Source organism: Sarcophilus harrisii, chromosome 5 (genome assembly GCF_902635505.1).
Source record: "Sarcophilus harrisii chromosome 5, mSarHar1.11, whole genome shotgun sequence".
NCBI classification, from domain to species: Eukaryota; Metazoa; Chordata; class Mammalia; order Dasyuromorphia; family Dasyuridae; genus Sarcophilus; species Sarcophilus harrisii.
Genome location: NC_045430.1, coordinates 31,199,286 through 31,219,309, shown reverse-complemented (window position 1 = coordinate 31,219,309; position 20,024 = coordinate 31,199,286). Strand labels below are relative to the sequence as shown.

Here is a 20,024-nt window from a genome sequence, read left to right as displayed (position 1 = left end):
GTTGTAAGATTTACAGAGAGGACTCTGTTTGACTCATAGTTTGACTGCTCTGCTTTGATTGCAAAGCAGTAGAGCAGCAGAGAAATTAAAGCCAAAGGTAGAGGATACTCTTTAAAAATGCCAGAACCTTATAGGATCTGGCTACACCCACCCAAAACTGGAGGTGAATGAAATAGCACAGGCCACAGCACAGCTGTGCAGCCAAATTCTGCAGCACAGGCTTTCCCTCGGGGCAATCACAAATGTGCAAGGCAGGGGGGGCACAGCCCAGGGCAGCCTCTAATCTGCACAGTGAGGGGCTTGGCCTGGGGCAATAGAACTTCACAGCACAACTGTGCTCCCCAGGGCAGAGACTCTAATGGTGCCAAGCTGGATAGGGCAACTGCTAATACCTACAGTGGGCTTTTGGCTGGAGTAGTGACACTTTCGCTGCTCAGCCTCTAACCCCAGGGAAGTCACTATCCGCACAGCAGGGTTCTTAGCAGCGCACTTTGGCAGCTCGCCTGTGATACCCACACTTGAGTCACTTCCAGTGTAGAGCTTTTCCCAGAGCACTTCTGCAGCCCCGCTCCTCTCTGCAGCCTATTGGCAGGATAGCTACTGTCTATATACCTATCCCTGTTCTGCAGAGGAAGCTGGTAACCTCCTTGCCCTGAAGGCAGACCCTAAAGGCTTTTTAAAAAAATTATAAAAAAATCAAAAGCACTACCAATAGCTTCTATACAGAAAGAGAGCAGATTTTCAACCCCAAGGAGACTAATAGCACATAGTCTCCAGAAAAAACTGCAAAGGGGGATGTAGCCTAATCCCCATCACACAAAGCTCTCCTAGAAGAAACTATAAAAAAAATCTTAAAAGTGAGCTAGAAGAAAAATGGGGAAAGGAAAGAGAAGCTATGCAAGAGAGTAACAACTTCCTGAAATGTGAATTGGAAAGATAAAGAACTCCCAGGAAGTGCAGGGAAACAGAATTTGTGAATTGGAAAAGATAAAGAAACCCCAGGAAAATAGTATTTGTGAAATGGAAAAGATAAAGAACTCCCAAGAAAGTAGGATTTGTGAATTGGAAAAAGAAAATAACTCATTAAAAAAAAAATTAGTTAAATGGAAAAAAATTCCATAGAGCAAAACAACTCATTTAAAAACTCAATTGAACATATACAAAAGTTTTTTTTTAAACTTAAAGAAAATAACGCATTAAAAATCAGAACTGAACAAATAGAAGTGAATGATTCATTGAGACATCAAGAGTCAGTCAAGCAAAACCAAAACCAACAAAAAAAAAAAAAAAGAAAAGAAAAAAAAGTAGAAAAAATGTTAAATATCTACTTGGAAAAACAACAGACCTGGAAAATAGATCTAGGAGAGATAATCTGAGAATTATTGGACTTCCTGAAAATTATGATGAAAAAAAGAGCCTAGATACTATTTTACAGGAAATCATCAAAGATAACTGTCCAGTTGTAATAGAATCAGAAGGTAAAATATGCATTGAAAGAATTCATTGAGCACCTTCTGAAAAAGACTCTAAAATATATTGTGGCTAAATTTCAGAATTATCAGATTAAGGAAAAAATAATACAAGCAGCCAGAAAAAAAAAATTCAAATGCCAAGGTGCCACAATAAGAATCACTCAAGATCTAGCTGCTTCCACATTAAAAGATCGAAGGGTGTGGAATCTGATATTCCAAAAGGCAAAAGAACTTGTAATGCAGCCAAGAATAAATTACCCAGCTAAGTTAAGCATTTTCTTCCATGGAAGAAGATGGACATTTAATGAAACAGATGAATTCCATTTGTTTCTAAGGAAAAAACCAGAACTAAACAAAAAATTTGATCTCTAACCATAGGAATCAAGAGAAGCAGAAAAAGGTAAAAACTCTTTAGAACTGTATTTCTATTGTGGATATACATAAAGACTGAATGTATAATTTGATTTTACTGATATAACACAAAAAAATGGAAAGGGGATAGTGTCAGAAAAAGGGAAAAGGGGAAAACTACATCCCATGAAGAGGCAAAGGAAACCTATCATATCTGAGGGAATTTAGAGAGGGGGAGGAACATTGTGTGAATCTTACTCTCATCAGAGTTGGCTCAAAGAGAAAATGATTGACATATTTGGTTTACAGAGAAGCTTCTCTCATCTCATTAAAAAGTGGGAGAGTAAAAGGGAAAGGAAAAGAATAAGGGAAGGGTACAAGAAAGGGGAAGGGATTCAAAGGGGGTGGGAGGGATCCTAAAGAGGGAAAGCTGTGTGATGCAAGTGGGGCCCTTTTGTTTAATACTGGGAAAGGAGATAAGGGGGGGAGGCAAGAAAAAGAAAAGCATAATCTGGGGATAATAAGATGGCAGAAAATACAGAATTAGTCATTTTAACAGTAAATGTGAAGGGGATGAACTCTCCCATAAAGCAGAGGCAGATAGCAGACTGGATCAAAAGTCAGAACCTTACAATATGTTGTTTACAGGAAACACATTTAAAGCCGGAAGATACATACAGAGTATAAAAGCTGGAGAAGAATCTATTATGCTTCAGGTGAAGTCAAAAAAGCAGAGGTAGACATCCTGATCTCAGATCAAGCAAAAGCAAAAATTGATCTAATTAAAAGAGATAAGGAAGGAAACTATATCTTGCTAAAGGGTAGCATATACAATGAAGCAATATCAATACTAAACATATATGCACCAAATGATATAGCATCTAACTTCCTAAAGGAGAAGTTAAGAGAGTTGCAAGAAGAAATAGACAGCAAAACTGTAATAGTGGGAGATCTCAACCTTGCACTCTCAGAATTAGATAAATCAAACCACAAAAATAAGAAATTAAAGAGGTAAATAGAATATTAGAAAAATTAGGTATGATAGATCTTTGGAGAAAACTGAATGGTGACAGAAAGGAGTATACTTTCTTCTCAGCAGTTCATGGAACCTATACAAAAAATTGACCATAAATTAGGTCATAAAGACCTCAAAATGCAGGAAGGCAGAAATAGTAAATGCTTTCTTTTCAGATCTTTTCCACGATGCAATAAAAACTACATTCAACAAAAAGTTAGGGGTAAATAGACCACAAAGTAATTAGAAACTAAATCTCAAACAACCATTGGGTGAAATTATAGACACAATAATTTCACTCAAGATAATGACAACGATGAGACATCATACCAAAATTTGTGGGATGCACCAATGAAGAGGAAATTAAAGCAATAATGAGTTATTTTGCTCAATTTTATGCCAATAAATTTGATAACCTAAGTGAAATGAATGACTACCTCCAAAAATATAGGCTTCCCAGATTAACAGAGGAGGAAGTAAATTGCTTAAATAGTCCCATTTGAGAAAAAGAAATAGAACAAGCTATTAATCAACTTCCTAAGAAAAAATCCCCAGGACCAGATGGATTTACATGTGAATTCTACCAAACATTTAAAGAACAATTAGCCCCAATTCTTTATAAACTATTTGAAAAAATAGGGAATGAAGGAGTCCTACCAAATTCCTTTTATGGTACTGATACCTAAACCAGGTAGGTTGAAAACAGAAAGAAAATTATAGACCAATTTCTATATGTTGATGCTATGAATGTTGATGCTAAAATCTTAAATAAGATATTAGCAAAAAGACTACAGAAAATCATCCCCAGGATTATACACCCTGACCAAGTAGGATTTATACCAGGAATGCAGGGCTGGTTCAATATTAGGAAAACTATTGGTATAATTGACCATATTAGTTTTTTGTTTTTTTGTTTTGTTTTGTTTTGTTTTTGTTTTTATGCATGACCAAAACATTATTTTGCTGTACAAAAAGAATCAGACTCTGAATTATTGTACAATTAGCTTGTGAAGGAAGTCAAAAATGCAGGTGTGCATAAATATAGGGATTGGGAATTCAATGTAATGGTTTTTAGTCATCTCCCAGAGTTCTTTTTCTGGGTATAGCTAGTTCAGTTCCTTACTGCTCCATTAGAAATGATTTGGTTGATCTCGTTGCTGAGGATGGCCTGATCCATCAGAACTGGAATTGACCATATTAGTAACCAAAAATCCAACATCCATTCCTATTAAAAAAACACTTGAGAGTATATAGGAATAAATGGACTTTTCCTTAAAATAATCAGTAGCATCTATTTAAAACCATCAGTAAGCATCATATGTAATGGGGATAAACTGGAACCATTCCCAGTAATATCAGGAGTGAAACAAGGTTGCCCACTATCACCATTATTATTCAATATTGTATTAGAAATGCTAGCTTTGGCGATAAAAGTTGAGAAAGAGATGAAAGCTAATCAAATAACTAAGAGCAAAACTAACTCTTAGTTTTATTTATTAATTCAATATATTTCTGACTTTAAATTTTATCTTCACTTTTATTTTCAAAAGTTCAAATTTGGTATTAAATTGGGGATTTTTTAGTTGTTAGCCCAATTCATTAGTCTTCTCTTTATTTTATGCAAGTAAGCATCTAGAGATAAAAAATTTCTCCTAATTGCTTTGGTTGCATCCCACAAATTTGGGTACATTGTCTCATTGTCATTCTATTAGATGAAGTTAATGATTGTGCCTGTGATTTGATGTTTCACTCAATCATTCTATAGGATTAGATCATTTAATTTCCAATTAATTTTTTATCTATTTTCTCCTAGACTTATAATATTGATATTGTTTCATTATCTATGGAATCCTTTAGCAAGATATAGTTCCCTTTCTTATCTCTTTGTATATATTTTATATACTTATATAGCTGGGTTAACAAAAATTACTCTGGCAAAAAGATTACTCTTGGAAAGAAATTTTAAGAAACCTTGTATTAGATCAATATACTTTTTGTTAATGATTGATAGTAAAAAAAATAAACTAATGTTTGTTTCTTAATTTCTTTGGAGATATGCAATTTTTAAAAAGATTTCTTGAATCCTGTGTATTATTTAAAGTTCCTTATTTCTCATTTATTTCATTGTTCTTAAATAGTATTTTAATGTTATTTCAGATGCAGCTGTAATTGGAAATCTCTGTTCCAATGCAATTTCCCTCCTGTTCATCACATTGAAATGACAATGGAATTTTCTAGACTGGGATTTTTTAATGTTCCAGATATCCCAAATAATATTCCAGATGTGGTATCAGTGAGCATATTCACACACTCTTTAGGGACATAGCTTCAGAGTCAGAAGAAAGATCCAATTCTAAATCAATCGGGTGAATAAAGTACTTATTATAGATTTAACCAAAAAAAATGAGAAGTTAGAACTAAGTGCAAGTATGTTTCACATTTCCTCAAATTGACAAATAAAATTATTCTTTTTTGTTTTTATTGTTTATTTTTTGTTTATTGTAAGTCCAAAGGCAATAATATACACAATTAGGAAGTGGACTCAATAAAATCATATGCAAACAGACTACAATGAACATAAATGTCATTGTAGCTTATATACCAACTTTTTACTACAGAGGGTAAAATAAAAATATTATGTGAACCTGTGATTTGGCTTAATATAATAATGAGTTGCTTCAAAATTAACATAGATGTGAACTATCTTAATACTGGGTGACATTTATGCATCACTTTAAATTTTGCAAAACATTTTGTGTATTATCTGATTTGAAGTTCAAAATAACCCTTTATGGTAAGTGACTTCCACGAAAACTTGAATTAAAGTCCTCCCTATAAAACATATCATCCATGAAACCATGGATAAGTCAAATAACTTCAAAGTGCTCAAGAAAATCTTAAGACTCAGTTGGACCAATGACCATTTTCATACTTCTCACATCCAGAATTCCTTGATATGATGAATCATGAGTGCCAACAAAATTCACACACACATATGTATAAATTGTTTTTCTTCTTCCTTCCCCCCCCCCCAGCTACTGCTGATCTTCAATTTATATCTTGGTAGGCTTCTCCAATAGGATCTACAAGAATGCCAAGTCTGAATCAGGATCCAGATTCTGAGACAACTCAAGAATTCTTAGGGAGTTTAAAGAAAAATTATGGACCTTAAATAAAGGAAGAAATAACATATATTGATGAATTGAGCTTTGAGAAATAATTCATTTAGATCCTTACTATATTCTGATCCATATTAATCAAAAATTGATTGAATTGAATCAGATACTATATCATGTTCAGTATGTAAGACCCTAGAGACTTTTAGAATCTAAGTGCACTTGCTTAATCACAGGAAGTTAACTAAAGGCCCTCCACTCTTGTTTTTCCTTCTCATGGTGACCAAGTCCAGTATGGCAGAAATGACAGCTAAAAATTTTTGAACTTCTAGGTCAATCACTGGTCCAGTAGAAGCAGGTGATAAATGGTCAAAGGATATGAACAACTTTTAGATGAAGAAATTAAAAACATAATATGAAAAAATTATCTAAATCACTATTTGTAGTGTTCTGGTTGCTTTTCTGGAGGTCTCTGGACCAGCCTTCGTTTCAGCTGAGCAATCACCACAAGAATAGCCAGTTGTTAAAAGTCCACATTCTTATCTCCTTCAAAGTCTTGTCTCCTTGCCTGGGGCTTCAGCTAGCTTTCTGGAGGTCCTCCAGAATGGGTCTTGGTTTCTGTGGGGGAGGCAGGAGGACCACGACAATAGTGTCTGTCTTGAAGTCTGTTTCAGTTCAAGGTGCTCCAGCCTCCAGCCACCACAAAGCTGGGGGATAGAGTGAGCTTGAACTCCTGCCTCCAGTCCTCTGTCTTTTCTGAGTCTGTCTCCAAGCCTTTTTTGAGTCTGTCTCTGGCTGAGTTTGTCCCATTTATAATGGGTCACATCCATTTGCCAAATTTCAATGAGTCTCAAACCACAAGGGTTCTTCCCTGGAGGGAGTGTAGGAGCATGGAAAGGAAGGCAAGCTGTACAGGCTTTTACTATTCTCCTAGCTTCCTCTCTTGTTATTCCAAATTGTAAATGTAAAGCTCAAGCAGCCTGATGATATTTAAAAGGAGATTCTTGGGCTTTTTGAAATAAAGGAGTATTGGCCAACATAGTCATAAGGCTATCTGCCTTTGAATTAGGACCTGGAAGTCCACTATGAGAGTGGACATGCAAGATATAAATCTTACCTGGGTGCTTTCTCACTTGCTCTTGAAGTTCCTTAAAGAGCTGATATATATATATATAAATATATATTAGAGGCTACAAATTTTATTTGGGCTATGGAAATTCTTTGTACCACACCTACTGAACAGGCCAAATCAGATATTATATTTATATCTCCTGGATAATAAGTAAAAGCTAGAATGATTGCATATAATTCATTCTGCTGAATGGGACTGAAAAGGAGTTCTGACTATTCTCCTTATAATTGTCATGAGAGTATACAGCACAAATGTTATCTTTTGATGCATTTGTAAAGATAGTTGGTCCTTTAAGAGGAACTTTAGAAACCTTTTCTTCAAAAATCCATCACCAATTATGTAATAGTCTGATTATCTTTAATGGAGACCCGTGTGTAAAATTTGGAGCCATGGCTAATAAAATTTGCCACTCTTGGACAGTTTATAGCATACGTTAATTTGTGCATTTATATAAAAGGTGTATATCTTATCAGGTTTTATCCCAGATAATTGTACTGCTCACTTAGTGGCCTTTATTAAAATTCTAACTACAGTACAACAGTTAGTCGAACTTAACACTCACTGCATACATGAAAAACACCACAGATACTGAGAACTGCTAATTAGACTTTTAAAAACTATCTTCCTTCAGCAAATGAAAGACATTTATCCCAGAACCTGCAGTTCTGGACATTATATCAGTTTTCAGTGAAAAAAATACCAAGAAATATGTAGTGGGGAATTGTAATGTTCAAGCTAGTTTTTTGGAGGTCCTTCAGATGTGCCTTGGTTTTAGCAGGATAAACACCATTAGAATGGACAAGAATAGGGTCTAAAGTCTTTATTGTCTCCTTCACAGTCTGTCTCCTTTATTGCCTGTGTCTGTCATAGTCTGACTCAGTCTCAGTCTGACCCAGTGTCCTCTAGTAGTCTGATACTCTGACAGTCTCAACCAGTTTCCCCCACCTAGTCTGACTTTGTTCCCAGTTTAAATACCCTATTACAATTACATCATTACAGTATACTGAGTATGTGTGAACTAGAGAACCATTATATCACCATGCTAAGTACTAAGTATATTTATACTAGAGAACCATCATCTCATCAATTCCACTGAGTTAACACCTTGTTTCAAGTATATTTCTCTAGAATGCTGGCCCTCTACAGGGAATCAAAGGCACATTTTAAAAAATGGCTTTATTACACAAAGCAATGCTTAATGCAAAATGACAGTCTCTTTGTCCTATAGTTTAAAGGAAAATGGTGGCTAATTTTTGCCATTATCTTTAAAATATGTTTAATATTTATAAAATTAGTTCACAGTAGTTGGAACTGTAATGCCGGAGAAAGATAGAGATTAGAGAGTTTTTAATATTTCATTTATTGGAGAGTTTAATTGATTGACTGGATAGGACTCTTGTCTCAAAATATCCATTGGTCAAGGTGAGAATCCCAGGTTTTGCTTATAGGATTCTAGTAAGAAGAGAAACAAAGGAAGGAAGAAAAGAGCAGGAAATCTCAGGACCATAAATTTGGTTCTAGCAGGATGGGGGGAAAACTAGAAATTCTTACTAGGAAGCCAGAGTCAGAATGTCTGAATAAACAGAAGTAAAGATATCAATTAGGTATCCCTGAGAAAGTCTTATCTTTTGGAATGTTTAGAGGGAGTAGTGCAGCCCTACAGGACAGGAAAAAAGGTGGGGGTTTCATGCTGACTCAGGACAATAGGACAATGGAGATATAATTCATGGAAACTAATGCAGGGAAACTGAGGTAGAACAGTTCAAGTACACTGTGGCATAACAGAACTAAAGCTAGTCATATCGATAACCTGTTTCAAAGGTTATGAAAAGATAACTATACTGTCCCACAGCATCTCAATTCAAATGTCTAATTTGAATCGTTACATTATATTTGGAATATTTTTTCAGGGTTTATCTTGTTTTAGCATTTCTCATACTATATTATATGTAATACCAGGAAAATTATGAGACATATATGTTGGGAACACAATATGTAACTTTGCTTTACCGCTGGTAGACCTTTTCTTCTCTTCTTGGGAGAGGATGATGGTGATTCAAGGAGACTAAGAGGCAGTTGCTATTCTCTGACCTCTCCATTGAGAGGCCCTTGCATTGTCTGACTTTTCTCCTCCTCCCTCTGCCTCCCATTTATTTTCCCAGTCCACAAGCAGCACCTATGTCAGTAAAGGCTGCTTTGCAAGGCTTCAGAATTCACAGTTGTGGAGGCTCTCTGAGAAATGACCTGCCCCTTATAGTGCATTTAGGTATGATCCTTAACACATATAAATTTGTCAGTATTTATTTACAAGTGATTAACCAATAACCTTTAAAATTTCATGGGTTAGCTACATGATATTTTTAATCAAAATGAATGATCTTATCTAAAAATTAATATCTAGTTGATTTTTATCATTTTTATCATTCTCCTTTCTTGCATGTCAGGATTTTTACATTGAAAACTAATATATTTTACCTGCTGAAAATTCAAATTTCTAATTTATCTTAATGAAAATAAATTAGAAATTCACTTCAAAATACAAAATGCTTGTCAGATGATATTATTTAAAGACCTACAGCTCTTTCTGCATTTTCATATTTATATATTTGCTCTCTTAAATGGCTACATTTATTGATTGGCTTTTCAATTCTCTCTTCTACCACAAGATCTTATTTTCAGTTTCAGCACAAAAGTTCATGGAGAGATCCCTAAACTTTACCAGGACATGATTTGATACCATTACTTTAAAGACACATTTGTTTTCAGCATCTTCAAGCTGTTGTCAAAGCAAATTTCACCGTCTTTGGGTTAAAGTCTCTTGCATGGACTCTTCTTTGAGAATAGATCTCTTCAGTTTTTCCTTTTGCATTTGATATGTGCATTCAAGTTGCTTTGCTTTATAATTGGTCTAGTTTAATTCTCTCTATTTTTTTTAAAGTAGTATCTTATCTCTCAGGGAATCATGATTGGTATAACTAATTTTCAGCTTTAGAAAGCTTTTCGGAAAGGATGCCAATCTTATATATTGGTTTGTCCTTTAAAGGAAGCCACTCATCTCGTTCTTGCTGAAAGGTATATGCAAGGTCTAGTTTTGATGTCTGACTTTGTTCAAGATCAAGAATAGCAGAACTTACATGGAAATGTACCAAGATACCAAAGACAACTTTGTTTGGGGCATCTTCAAGCTATTGTTGAGGTAACTTAATTTCTCTTTTTAAATTACAACTCACATTTATTTAACATGAAAATCTTGAGTTTATGAAATAAGATATATATGTACATATATATAATACATATAATACATAAGATATATATGTACATATATATATCTTATTTCATTTGATTCTAATAACCTTGTGAAGGCAATGAAAATATCATCATTCCCATTTCAACAGGAGAGGAAACCAAGACTCATGTCTCACCACTAGTAGTAACAAAGTTGGTCACAGATTTGAATCTAGGTTTCCACTCCACAGCTCCATATCTGGTGCTCTTTTCATAGGACAGAAAGGACTATGGAGGTTATTTTTGTTTACCCATATTTCTGGTGGGGACAATTGTTTTCTTCATATTGAATGGAAAGAAGTTAATGGCTGAGTCATTGATCATTGAGGTGATTCAGAACAACCTCAAGAGATTTATGATTTATGATTTATGATGGAGCAATCTATCTAGCTCAAGAGAGAGAACTATGGGCACCAAGTGTGGACCGTATGTGCACAGAATTTCCACCTTTCACTGTTGTTGCCTGCTTGCCTATTTCCTGCTCCCTGATTTTCTTCTCTCCTTGATTTGACCTCTCCTGCATGATAAATGCAGAGACCTGTCCAGAAGAACTGCACATGTTCAACCTACGTCGGCCCCCTTGTTGGAAGCGGGGAAGGAGGGAAGGAGAGAGAACAATATGGAATCAAAACTCCACAAGGGTAAATGTCAAAAAACATTACTGCACATACCCTTAAAAAAGCCATGATTATAAAAATGAAGGAGGAGTAGGTGCAGGGCTTGAAGGAAGGGAGAAGAGATGGTAAGCTCTATTGGGAGGTGCTAAGAAATATTTCTGCACAGGAGAATAAACACTATCACCACTACCAGTGGATGAACAAAGAACAGGTTTTGTTGTTTCCAAAGAAGAGCCAAAAATCTATATCCAGACACCCACCCTAGATGTTCCAGTGACTATCTCAAACTTGAGCATCTTTTTAGCAAGAGGTTGGATGGGAAAAATCACCTCCCTAATCCCCAGTCCTCCACCATGGAGTGCTCCACAGTCCTGGAGTCTGCATCTCCAATACTAGGAGAACTCTCTTGCCTCTTACTGTGTTATCAGTGTTCTAGAAAGGTAGATTTGCTGGATGCTCTCATGAACTGGAGGTTTGGCATATTCTGGGTACCTCTACTGCCAGTACCTCTTGACTTATAAATATGTAAAAAGTGGGACTTGCCACATAAGTCAATATGTGTCACTAAGATGGAGACATCCAAGTCAGGCTGGCTTTGTGACCCATTCCCAAGTAGCTTCCTGGGAAAGGATCTCTTTTTATCATTTTCATACCATCCTCTTTTCCATCCAAACTGAAAGTATGTTTATTCTTGAGGATCTGTGGAGCTGCTGCTCCAAGTCATGATGGAAGATATGGAGTGGGGTTGCTGACCACAAGGTCCATTGGGCCCCACAGAAGCAGCTGCTCTCTGTTTACTCCAGAGGTGATGTCATGACAGACAATCTTGATTCTATTTTCCAAGTGTAGTCTTTTCTCTGGTGAGCTGAACAACCTCTTCCCCTTGTCCATTATAAGCACACGGCATTGGGTTAATCTGTTCAGAAAGCTGAGGGCAATAGCCACTGAACCACAAACAGATGTCCAGGATAAGTGGGCCAGAATGGGGCTGATGGCCATTAGAACTCTGAGTTCTTAGCACTTCCTCATAAACTACTAAGTTGACAAGTTCCTCAGTTTCAGGCCATGTGATGAAGTCTTGGGAGGTGTCATGTTGAGGGTGAAGGAAGATGAAAAGATCCTATATGCTCAAAAATGTTTATAGCAAATTTTTTTGTTAATGTCAAAGATTTGAAAAGTTAAGAAATGCTCATAAATTTGGAAATTGCTGAACAAGTTTGGTCTATGAATGTAACAAGATTGTGATATAAAAAACAATGGAAAAAATGATTTGAAAGAAACAGGATGGTTATGTTACTGATAAGTTGTAGAACAATTTGTATTTTGTCAAAAGCATTATTAAATAAAATGGTTTCAAAAGTTAAAATGTTTTAAAAGCACACAATTTTGTAATGCTGAGACATTATATACATATGCACGTATAATTTAATATTCCCATTTATGTCACTATAAGTTTTACACATTTTTTTCAACAATCTGTTTAATACGATCACTCTTTGTTTTATTTTTTTGTTTTGTTTTGTTTTAATTCTAGTTAGATTTATTTAACTCTAGGAGATCCATGACCAGTGGTAATGTGATATGGGCCAGAAGTCTGAAACAAGGATTCTTACAAGGTGCTAATTCAGTGGAATTGATGATACAATGGTTATCTAGTTTAGCATGGTGATTAATAGTTCTCTAAATTCAGTATGATTGATTTAATCTTACAACAACTAATGGTGTCCTAGTGATATAATGATTGGTTTATATTCAGTGTAGAGCATATAAGCTGGGACTCAGAGCCAGAGACAGACTCAGAAGGGCTTGGAGAGAGACTCAGAAGGTCCAGACACAGACTCAGAAGGGACGCAGAGACAGATTCACTCACTTCATCTCATAGCACCGTGGCTGACCTGGCCTCCTGCACTTCCCCCACTGAGACTAAGGCTGGTCTGAAAGGCTCTTTACAAAGCTGACCTGGACTCTAGGTAAGGAAACTAGTTTGTGAAAGAGATAATGAAGGATTTGGACTTTAACACCTGTCTATTCTTGTGGTGATTACTGAACTCAAATGAAGGCTGTTCCAAGACTTCCAGAAAACCAAAAAGAACATTACAGTTATGAACTTTGTATGACTCTGGAGAAGAGAGTAAGGCAGATGACTTCACATAGTTGTGCCTCACTCAAATCCAATTTACTTGCAAGCCAACATATCACTTTCCTGATGTCATTGTTCCTCTTTAAGAAAATGAGCAACTTTAATTACATTATATTGTTTTTGCACAAACAAAACCAAGAGAAACAATATGAAAAGGTACATACAAAGCTGGCAAAATGCCATAGCCAATGTTTCTGATAAAGTTCTTATTTCTAAAATCTATAAAGAGCCATGTCAAATTTATAAGAATACAAGTCATTTCCCAGTTGATAAATGGTCAAAGGACATGAACAGATAATTTTTAAAAGGTGAAATTAAAGCCTTTTATAGCTGTATGAAAATGCTCTACATCATTGATTAGAGAAATACAAATTAAAACAATTCTGAGGCACCACTTCACATCACTTAGATTGACTAAAGTGACAGGAAAACATAATGATAAATATTGGAGGGGATGTGGAAAAACTGGGACACTAATGCATAGTTGGTGGAGCTGTGAAATGATCCAACCATTCTGGAGAGCATTATGGAACTAAAGAGCTATTAAACTTTCATACCCTTTGACCCAGCAGTGCCATACTGAATCTGTATCCTAAGGAATCATAAAGGGAAGAGACCCACATTTACAAAAAATATTTGTAGCAGTTCTTTTTGTAAAATTGTGAGAATTTGGAATTTACAATCCTTACAATTTGTAAGAATTGGAAAATGAGTAGATAAACATCAATTAAGGAATGGCTGAAAAAAGTTGTGCTATATGAAGGTAGTGGAATATTATTCTTGTACAAAAAGTGAGGAACAAGGTAATTTTAGAAAGACCTAGAAAGAATTACACGAACTGATTCTTAGTAAAAGCAGAAGAACCAGGGATACATTGTACACAGTAAAAGCAAGAATGTGCAATGATCAACTATGATAGACGTGGTTCTTCTCAGAGATTCAGTGATTCAAAGAAATCCCAATAGGTTTTGAACAAAAAATGCCATCTGCTTCCAGAAAAAAAGATGCTATGTTCCCTTCTTTTTTCTGTTTTTATTTAATATATATTTCCCATGGTTTTCTGCTTTTGCTCTGATTTTTTTCTCCCATCATGATTCATAAGGCAATGTGTATTGAAGATAATTCAATTTACCACAAAAAATGTAATTGGGATGAACTCTCCAGTGAAATGTAAGCAGATAACAGATTGGATTAAAAATCATACATTGTTTACAAAAAAGCCATTTGTCACAGAAAAATGCATTTCAATGCATAGCAAGGGTATAAGGCTGGAGCAGAATATATTATGAAGAAAAAACAGGGTAGCAATTAAGAGTTCAGACAAAGTAACAAGTTAAAATAGATTTTAAAAAAGAAATCAAAAAGGAAGCTACATCTTGGTAAAATGTTCTAGAGCATAAAAATCTAACAAACAAATCCAGGAAAATAATAAATGCATCATTTTCAGATAAAATGCAATAAAAATTATATTAAACAAAGGTCCAGGGAAAGATAGACTAAAATAATTGCAAATTAAATAATCCAGTCCTAAAGAATGAATGAATCAAATAAGAAATCATAGAAACAATTTCATTCAAGAGAAGGACAACAATGAGACAACATACCAAAACTTATGAAATACAGTCAAGGCAATTCGTAGGGGAAAATTTATATCCCTAAATGCTTACATGAAAAAAAATTGAAAAAGCGGATCATGTAAATATAAGGGCTGGACAAAGAACAAAAGAACAAAAAAAGCTCAAATACCAAACTGGAAATTCTGAAAATCAAGGGAGAGATGAAAATACAATTGGAAGGAAGAAAACTATTGAACTACTTAATAAAATTAAGAGATGGTTTTGTGAAAAACCTAACAAAATTGATAAACATTGTTAATTTGGTTACAAAAAGAAAAGAAAACCAAATACCACCATGAAAAATGAAAAGTTTTAACTTATCACCAAAGAAGAAACTGAAGCAATAATTAGACTATCTTCTGTCAAACTGTGTCAACAAATCTGACAATGTAAAATGGTTGAACATTTACAAAAATATTAATTACATGCCCTGATTAACAGAAGACAAAATAAAACATTAGATATTCCCATTTTTTAAAAGATATAGAACAACAAGTCATTAGTGAACTCCCTAAGGAAACAAAAATTGTCCAGGTCCAGATGAATTTATAAATCAATTCTACCAAACATTTAAAAAACAATTCCAATACTATATAAACTATTGAAAAGATGGACAAAGAAAGAGTCCTTCCAACTTTTATGACACAAATATATTTCTGATACCTAAATGAGGAGAAGCCAAAACAGATAAAGAAAAATTATAGACGAATTTTCTGAATATTTATGCAAAAAAATTAACTAAAATATTACCTAAAAGAGTACAACAATTTATCAACAGGACAATACATTATGACCAAGTATGAATTATGCGAGGACTGCAGAGCTGGTTCAATATAAAGAAAATTAATTAACCATATCAAGAAGAAAGCTAACAGAAATTATATAATAATCTCAATCGATGCAGAAAAAGCTTTGGACAGAATACAGCACCCATATGAATAAATGCAATTTATCTTAAAATGATAAGCATCATTTTCCTAAAACCATCAGCATTATTTGTAACATAGAGAAGCTAGATGCATTCCTAATTAGATCAGGAATGAAACAAAGATGCCATTTATTACCATAATTATTCAATATTGTACTAGAAATGTAGGTTCCAGCAATAAGAAAACAAATAGAAAGAATTAAAGTAGGAAATGAGGAAAGAAAATAACAATTTTTGGAGATAAAATGATGGTATACTTAGATAATCAACCAAAACAGTATTTGAAACAATTAATTTTAACAAAGTTGAAAGCTATAAAATAAACCCAAATAAATCATCAGTGTTTCTATATATTAGCAAAAGTTATCAGTAACGAGATATAACTTTATACAACTTTATAACTTAATATAACTTTAGACACAATAAAATTTTGGAGTGTTTACATGCCAAAACAAACCCAGGAACTATATGAACACAATTACCAATCAGTTTTCATGCAAACAAAAATCTAGACCATTGGAAAAATGTCAGTTGTTCTTTGTTAGACCAAGCTAATATAACAACAATGACAATTTTAGATAAATCTATTTATCCATGGCCATACAAATCAAATTGCCCCAAAATTATTTTGTAAGGCCTGGAAAAAATAACAAAATTGATCTGGAAACAGAAAACTCAAGAATATTAAGAGAATTAATGGGGAAAAATGCAAGAATAGTGGGTTACTATTACCAGACCTAAAACTCATTTAAAGGAACAATCATCAAAACTATTTGGTACTGCCTGAGAAATAGAGTGGTAGAGAAGCAGAATAGATTGAGTATGAAAGACACAATAGTTAATGACTATAATAAGGTGTTGTTTGATTAAACCCAAAGACTCTAGCTTCTGGGATAAGAACTTACTCTTTGTCCAAAATTGCTGAGAACAGTCGAATATAATATGATAAAAACTCGGAACATACCTACATCTCACACCTTGACCATCTTTTTTTGCATATCTATTCTATATTGAGGCTTTTTGTTTTTGAAATATATGTAGGGATAATTTTTCAACATCGATGTTTACAAAATCTTATATCCAATGTTTTGCCCATTTTCCCAACCCTCTCCCCTAGATGGCAAATAATGCAATATATGTTAAACATGGTTAAAAAAATGTGTTAAATCCAATATATGCATATATATGCATATACATATAATCATCCTGCTGCACAAGAAAAATCATATCAAAAAGAAAAAAAAGTGGGAGAAAGAAAATAAAAGTTGTCCATCCGGGCCCCTAGAGTCCTGCTCTTCAGGCTGGGCATCGCCTTTGAGTTCACAGGATTGTTTAAAGGGCTACAAGAGACTTGAAAGATTATCTAGTAGAATGTCTTCATTTTACAAAAGAAACCGAATCCCGGAGAGGAAGTTCTTTTCCCATCATTACAAAAGTAAGCAACAGAACAGGTGTCGAGATTCGAACGCGAGACCTGGAGCTTACCCACGCTCTCGACCTCGAGCTTTGGACTCCTCGCGCTGACAGCTAACGGACCCGGCTCCCGGGCACTCGCCAATGTGTGACTTGACCTGTTATCACAGCCGCGTGAGCTGCGGACCTGATAAACGCACGCGCAGTTCAGTTTCTCTCCTCAGTTGCCAGGGTTGCAGTCGACTCTAGGGCTAAATCGGTTATAACTGCTGTGGGCTCTACGTCCTTGGGTTGTTGATATTTCCCCTTTTCGTTCCGACCTTAATTTTCCCCTAAATTCCCCCTCGGAGCAGACTGAGAGGCCCAAGAGAAGTCTCCCTTGCGGGTTCTCTCACCCAGCCTGCCTCTGAGATGAAGAAGATTTTCAACTTCGGCAGGAAGAAGGGGCAGTCTCCACCTCGCCCCTTCATCAAGCTGCCAAGTTACTTTGGGGTCCAAACACCCTACCCCACCGAAGGCTATCAGATCCGGAGCAAGGACCTCGGGAAGATCCATAAAGCTGCCTTGCTCGGTGATGTGGCGAAGGTGCAGCAGCTGCTGCTGCTCGGAAAAAGCACCGTAAATGATCTGGATAAAATGAAGCGGTAAGAGCAAAGGTTGGCGGCGGGGGAGAGAAGGAAAAGCCCCCACCGGAGGAGCCTGCCTAACATTCCCCCCATCCCTCCACGTGAGTCCGTGTCTCCCATCCCCCATGAACGATTGGGAAATCAAAACCTCTCAGCATCTGGGACAGGGTCAGGGTCAGGTTTTGGCTTGTAGAGATTGGAAAACAAGTCCAAAAGTTGGTTTCACCTCCCCCTCCAGGCTGTCCATATTCGATGAATTGGAAACTCCTTCATTTTACTAATAGCCAGGGTCCAATTAACTTACTCTTTATCGATAGTAACGTGGGAGCAAACACTACTTCCTTCTGCTGAATTGTTGACATGTCTAAAACGACTGTGTAGACAGGTTAGTTAGTAGAATGATTTGCCATTTCCTTCTTCAGCTCATTTTGACATAGGAGGAAATTGAGGCAAACAAGGTTGAGTAACCTGACCAGGATCACACGGTGGTAAGTATCTGATATCAAATGTGAATACACGAAGATAAGTCTTACACAAAGATAAGTCTTTCCTATATATAAGCCCAGAACTCTTATTCATTGTGCCACTTAGATACCCCAGCTAGTGAAATATGGCCATAATATCTGAAGTATAAAAGTTTCAAGGCAGAAAATAAATTGCTACTTTTATTAAGATCTATTCTGTGTCAGGCACAAAGGCAACAGCAACAGATACAAAGGAGTTGGAGAGCAGGGATTATCTCAGTTTTAGGAGATCAATCTAGTAAGGGACTTAATAAGAAAGGGAGACTGAGAAGCAGAGGATCTGATACTTGGGAAGAGAACCAGAGAGAGCAAGGTTACAAAACTTGAGAGAAGTTAATATCAAGGAGAAAATGGTTGCAGTTCCAAAGACTTCAGAGAGGTTAAAAAAATAGATGAGAAAAGATTATTAGATTTGGTAATTAAGAGATCCATTTGTATCTGTGAAGGTTTTAGAAAAAAGAACAGTGTTAAAAAAAAAAAAGACAGGAGAGTAAGTGGAGTCACCTCTTGCCAGCAGTCCTCTCAAGGTATTTAACTACAAAAGGCAGGAGAGATGTGGGATGAGAGTGTCCATGAAGTGATCAGGTGAAGTTTCTTTGGGGAATAGGGAAGAAAAGAGTTTGTAGGCAAGCAGGGAAATAGCCAGGATGCAATGAAACAGAAGAATGATGGGTAATATAGAATGGTATCACTTGTATATGTAGAGGCATTTTCATTAACAAGGAAAAGAGCTACCAATTCTTTTAAGATAACTGACGGAAAAATAGTGGCAGAAGACATTTAGATGAATAGGTGAGAAGAAGGTTAAAAGTGGGAGATCTCAGAGAATGGTCTTTTTTTTCTAGTGAAATATGAGCTGACATTTTTTAACTGAAAAGATGCAGAGAGTGTACCATGGAAGGTTTGAGAAAGGATAAAAAGGTTTGAAAGAGCTGCTGTGGTAAGTGGCATAGTGAATTATTTAGGGAAGTAAAATATAAAAGGATTGCCTAGGATCAATGAGAGCCCAATTGAGGTTATGTGACATAAATTTGTAGTGGCCCTAGTAAGCACAGTTGCATGATTTTCTCCAGCCTTATTGGGCAGCATGTGCATAGAAAGCATGAGGTTTAGAAGGACACTGTTGGGAATACAATTAAGTGTCAATGACTCAAGGGAAGGCAATGTTGAGTTGAAAAACCACATTGAATGATTTACCAAGGAATTAAGATGACACGTGGGTGCAAACATCTACTTATAAAGAAGATACATATAAGCTGAATTGGAGTAGTCTTAGAGGGGTAGCACTAGTTTTAAGGAAGATGGAAAAGTCTTCTTTTAAAATGAAAGACTTTTGCTTAGACTTGAAGGAAGCCAGGAGGTGGCAGTGAGGAGCATTACAGGCATGGGCGATAACAGTAAAGTTACTTAGTGTCAAATGATAGAGTACTATGTGTGAGGAACTGTCAGTCAACAAATATTAATTATCTACTATTCAACTGACACTGCTAAACACTGAGAATACAGAGAATGGTAAAAGAGAGGCCCTACTGTCAGAGCGCTCACATTTCAATGGGTGAGACAATATGAAAACAGCAAGTATAAACATGATACTCCATACAGGATAAACTAGGAATACTCAACAGAGGAAGACATCAATATTAAGGGAGATTGGGAAAAACGTTTTGCAGAAGATAGGATTTTAGCTGGGACTTGAGCATGCCATGTAGGACTAGAGGAGGAGGGGATAGAGATTATTCCATGAGAGAAGACATCTAATGAAAATATCTGGAATCAGGAGGTAGAGGCA

General features: G+C 35.7%; 1 protein-coding gene and 1 pseudogene across 5 annotated transcripts in view; one reads left to right on the top strand and one right to left on the bottom strand.

Moving 5' to 3' along the window:
- Positions 1-321: 321 nt before the first annotated feature.
- LOC111721234 lies at positions 322-16,634 on the bottom strand (annotated as a pseudogene).
- A 625-nt stretch (positions 16,635-17,259) lies between these two features.
- The window catches only part of LOC100928737 (ankyrin repeat domain-containing protein 7-like), a 101,229-nt gene continuing 98,464 nt past the window's right edge, over positions 17,260-20,024 (top strand). The window contains exon 1 of one of the 5 annotated variants that reach the window (XM_031938088.1): positions 17,260-17,729. In XM_031938088.1, coding sequence (XP_031793948.1) covers positions 17,497-17,729 — 233 coding nt within the window. In that variant the 5' untranslated portion in view covers positions 17,260-17,496. The remainder of the gene's footprint in view (positions 17,730-20,024) is intronic. The other 4 variants (XM_031938090.1, XM_031938089.1, XM_031938086.1 and 1 more) reach the window with 4 other exon arrangements.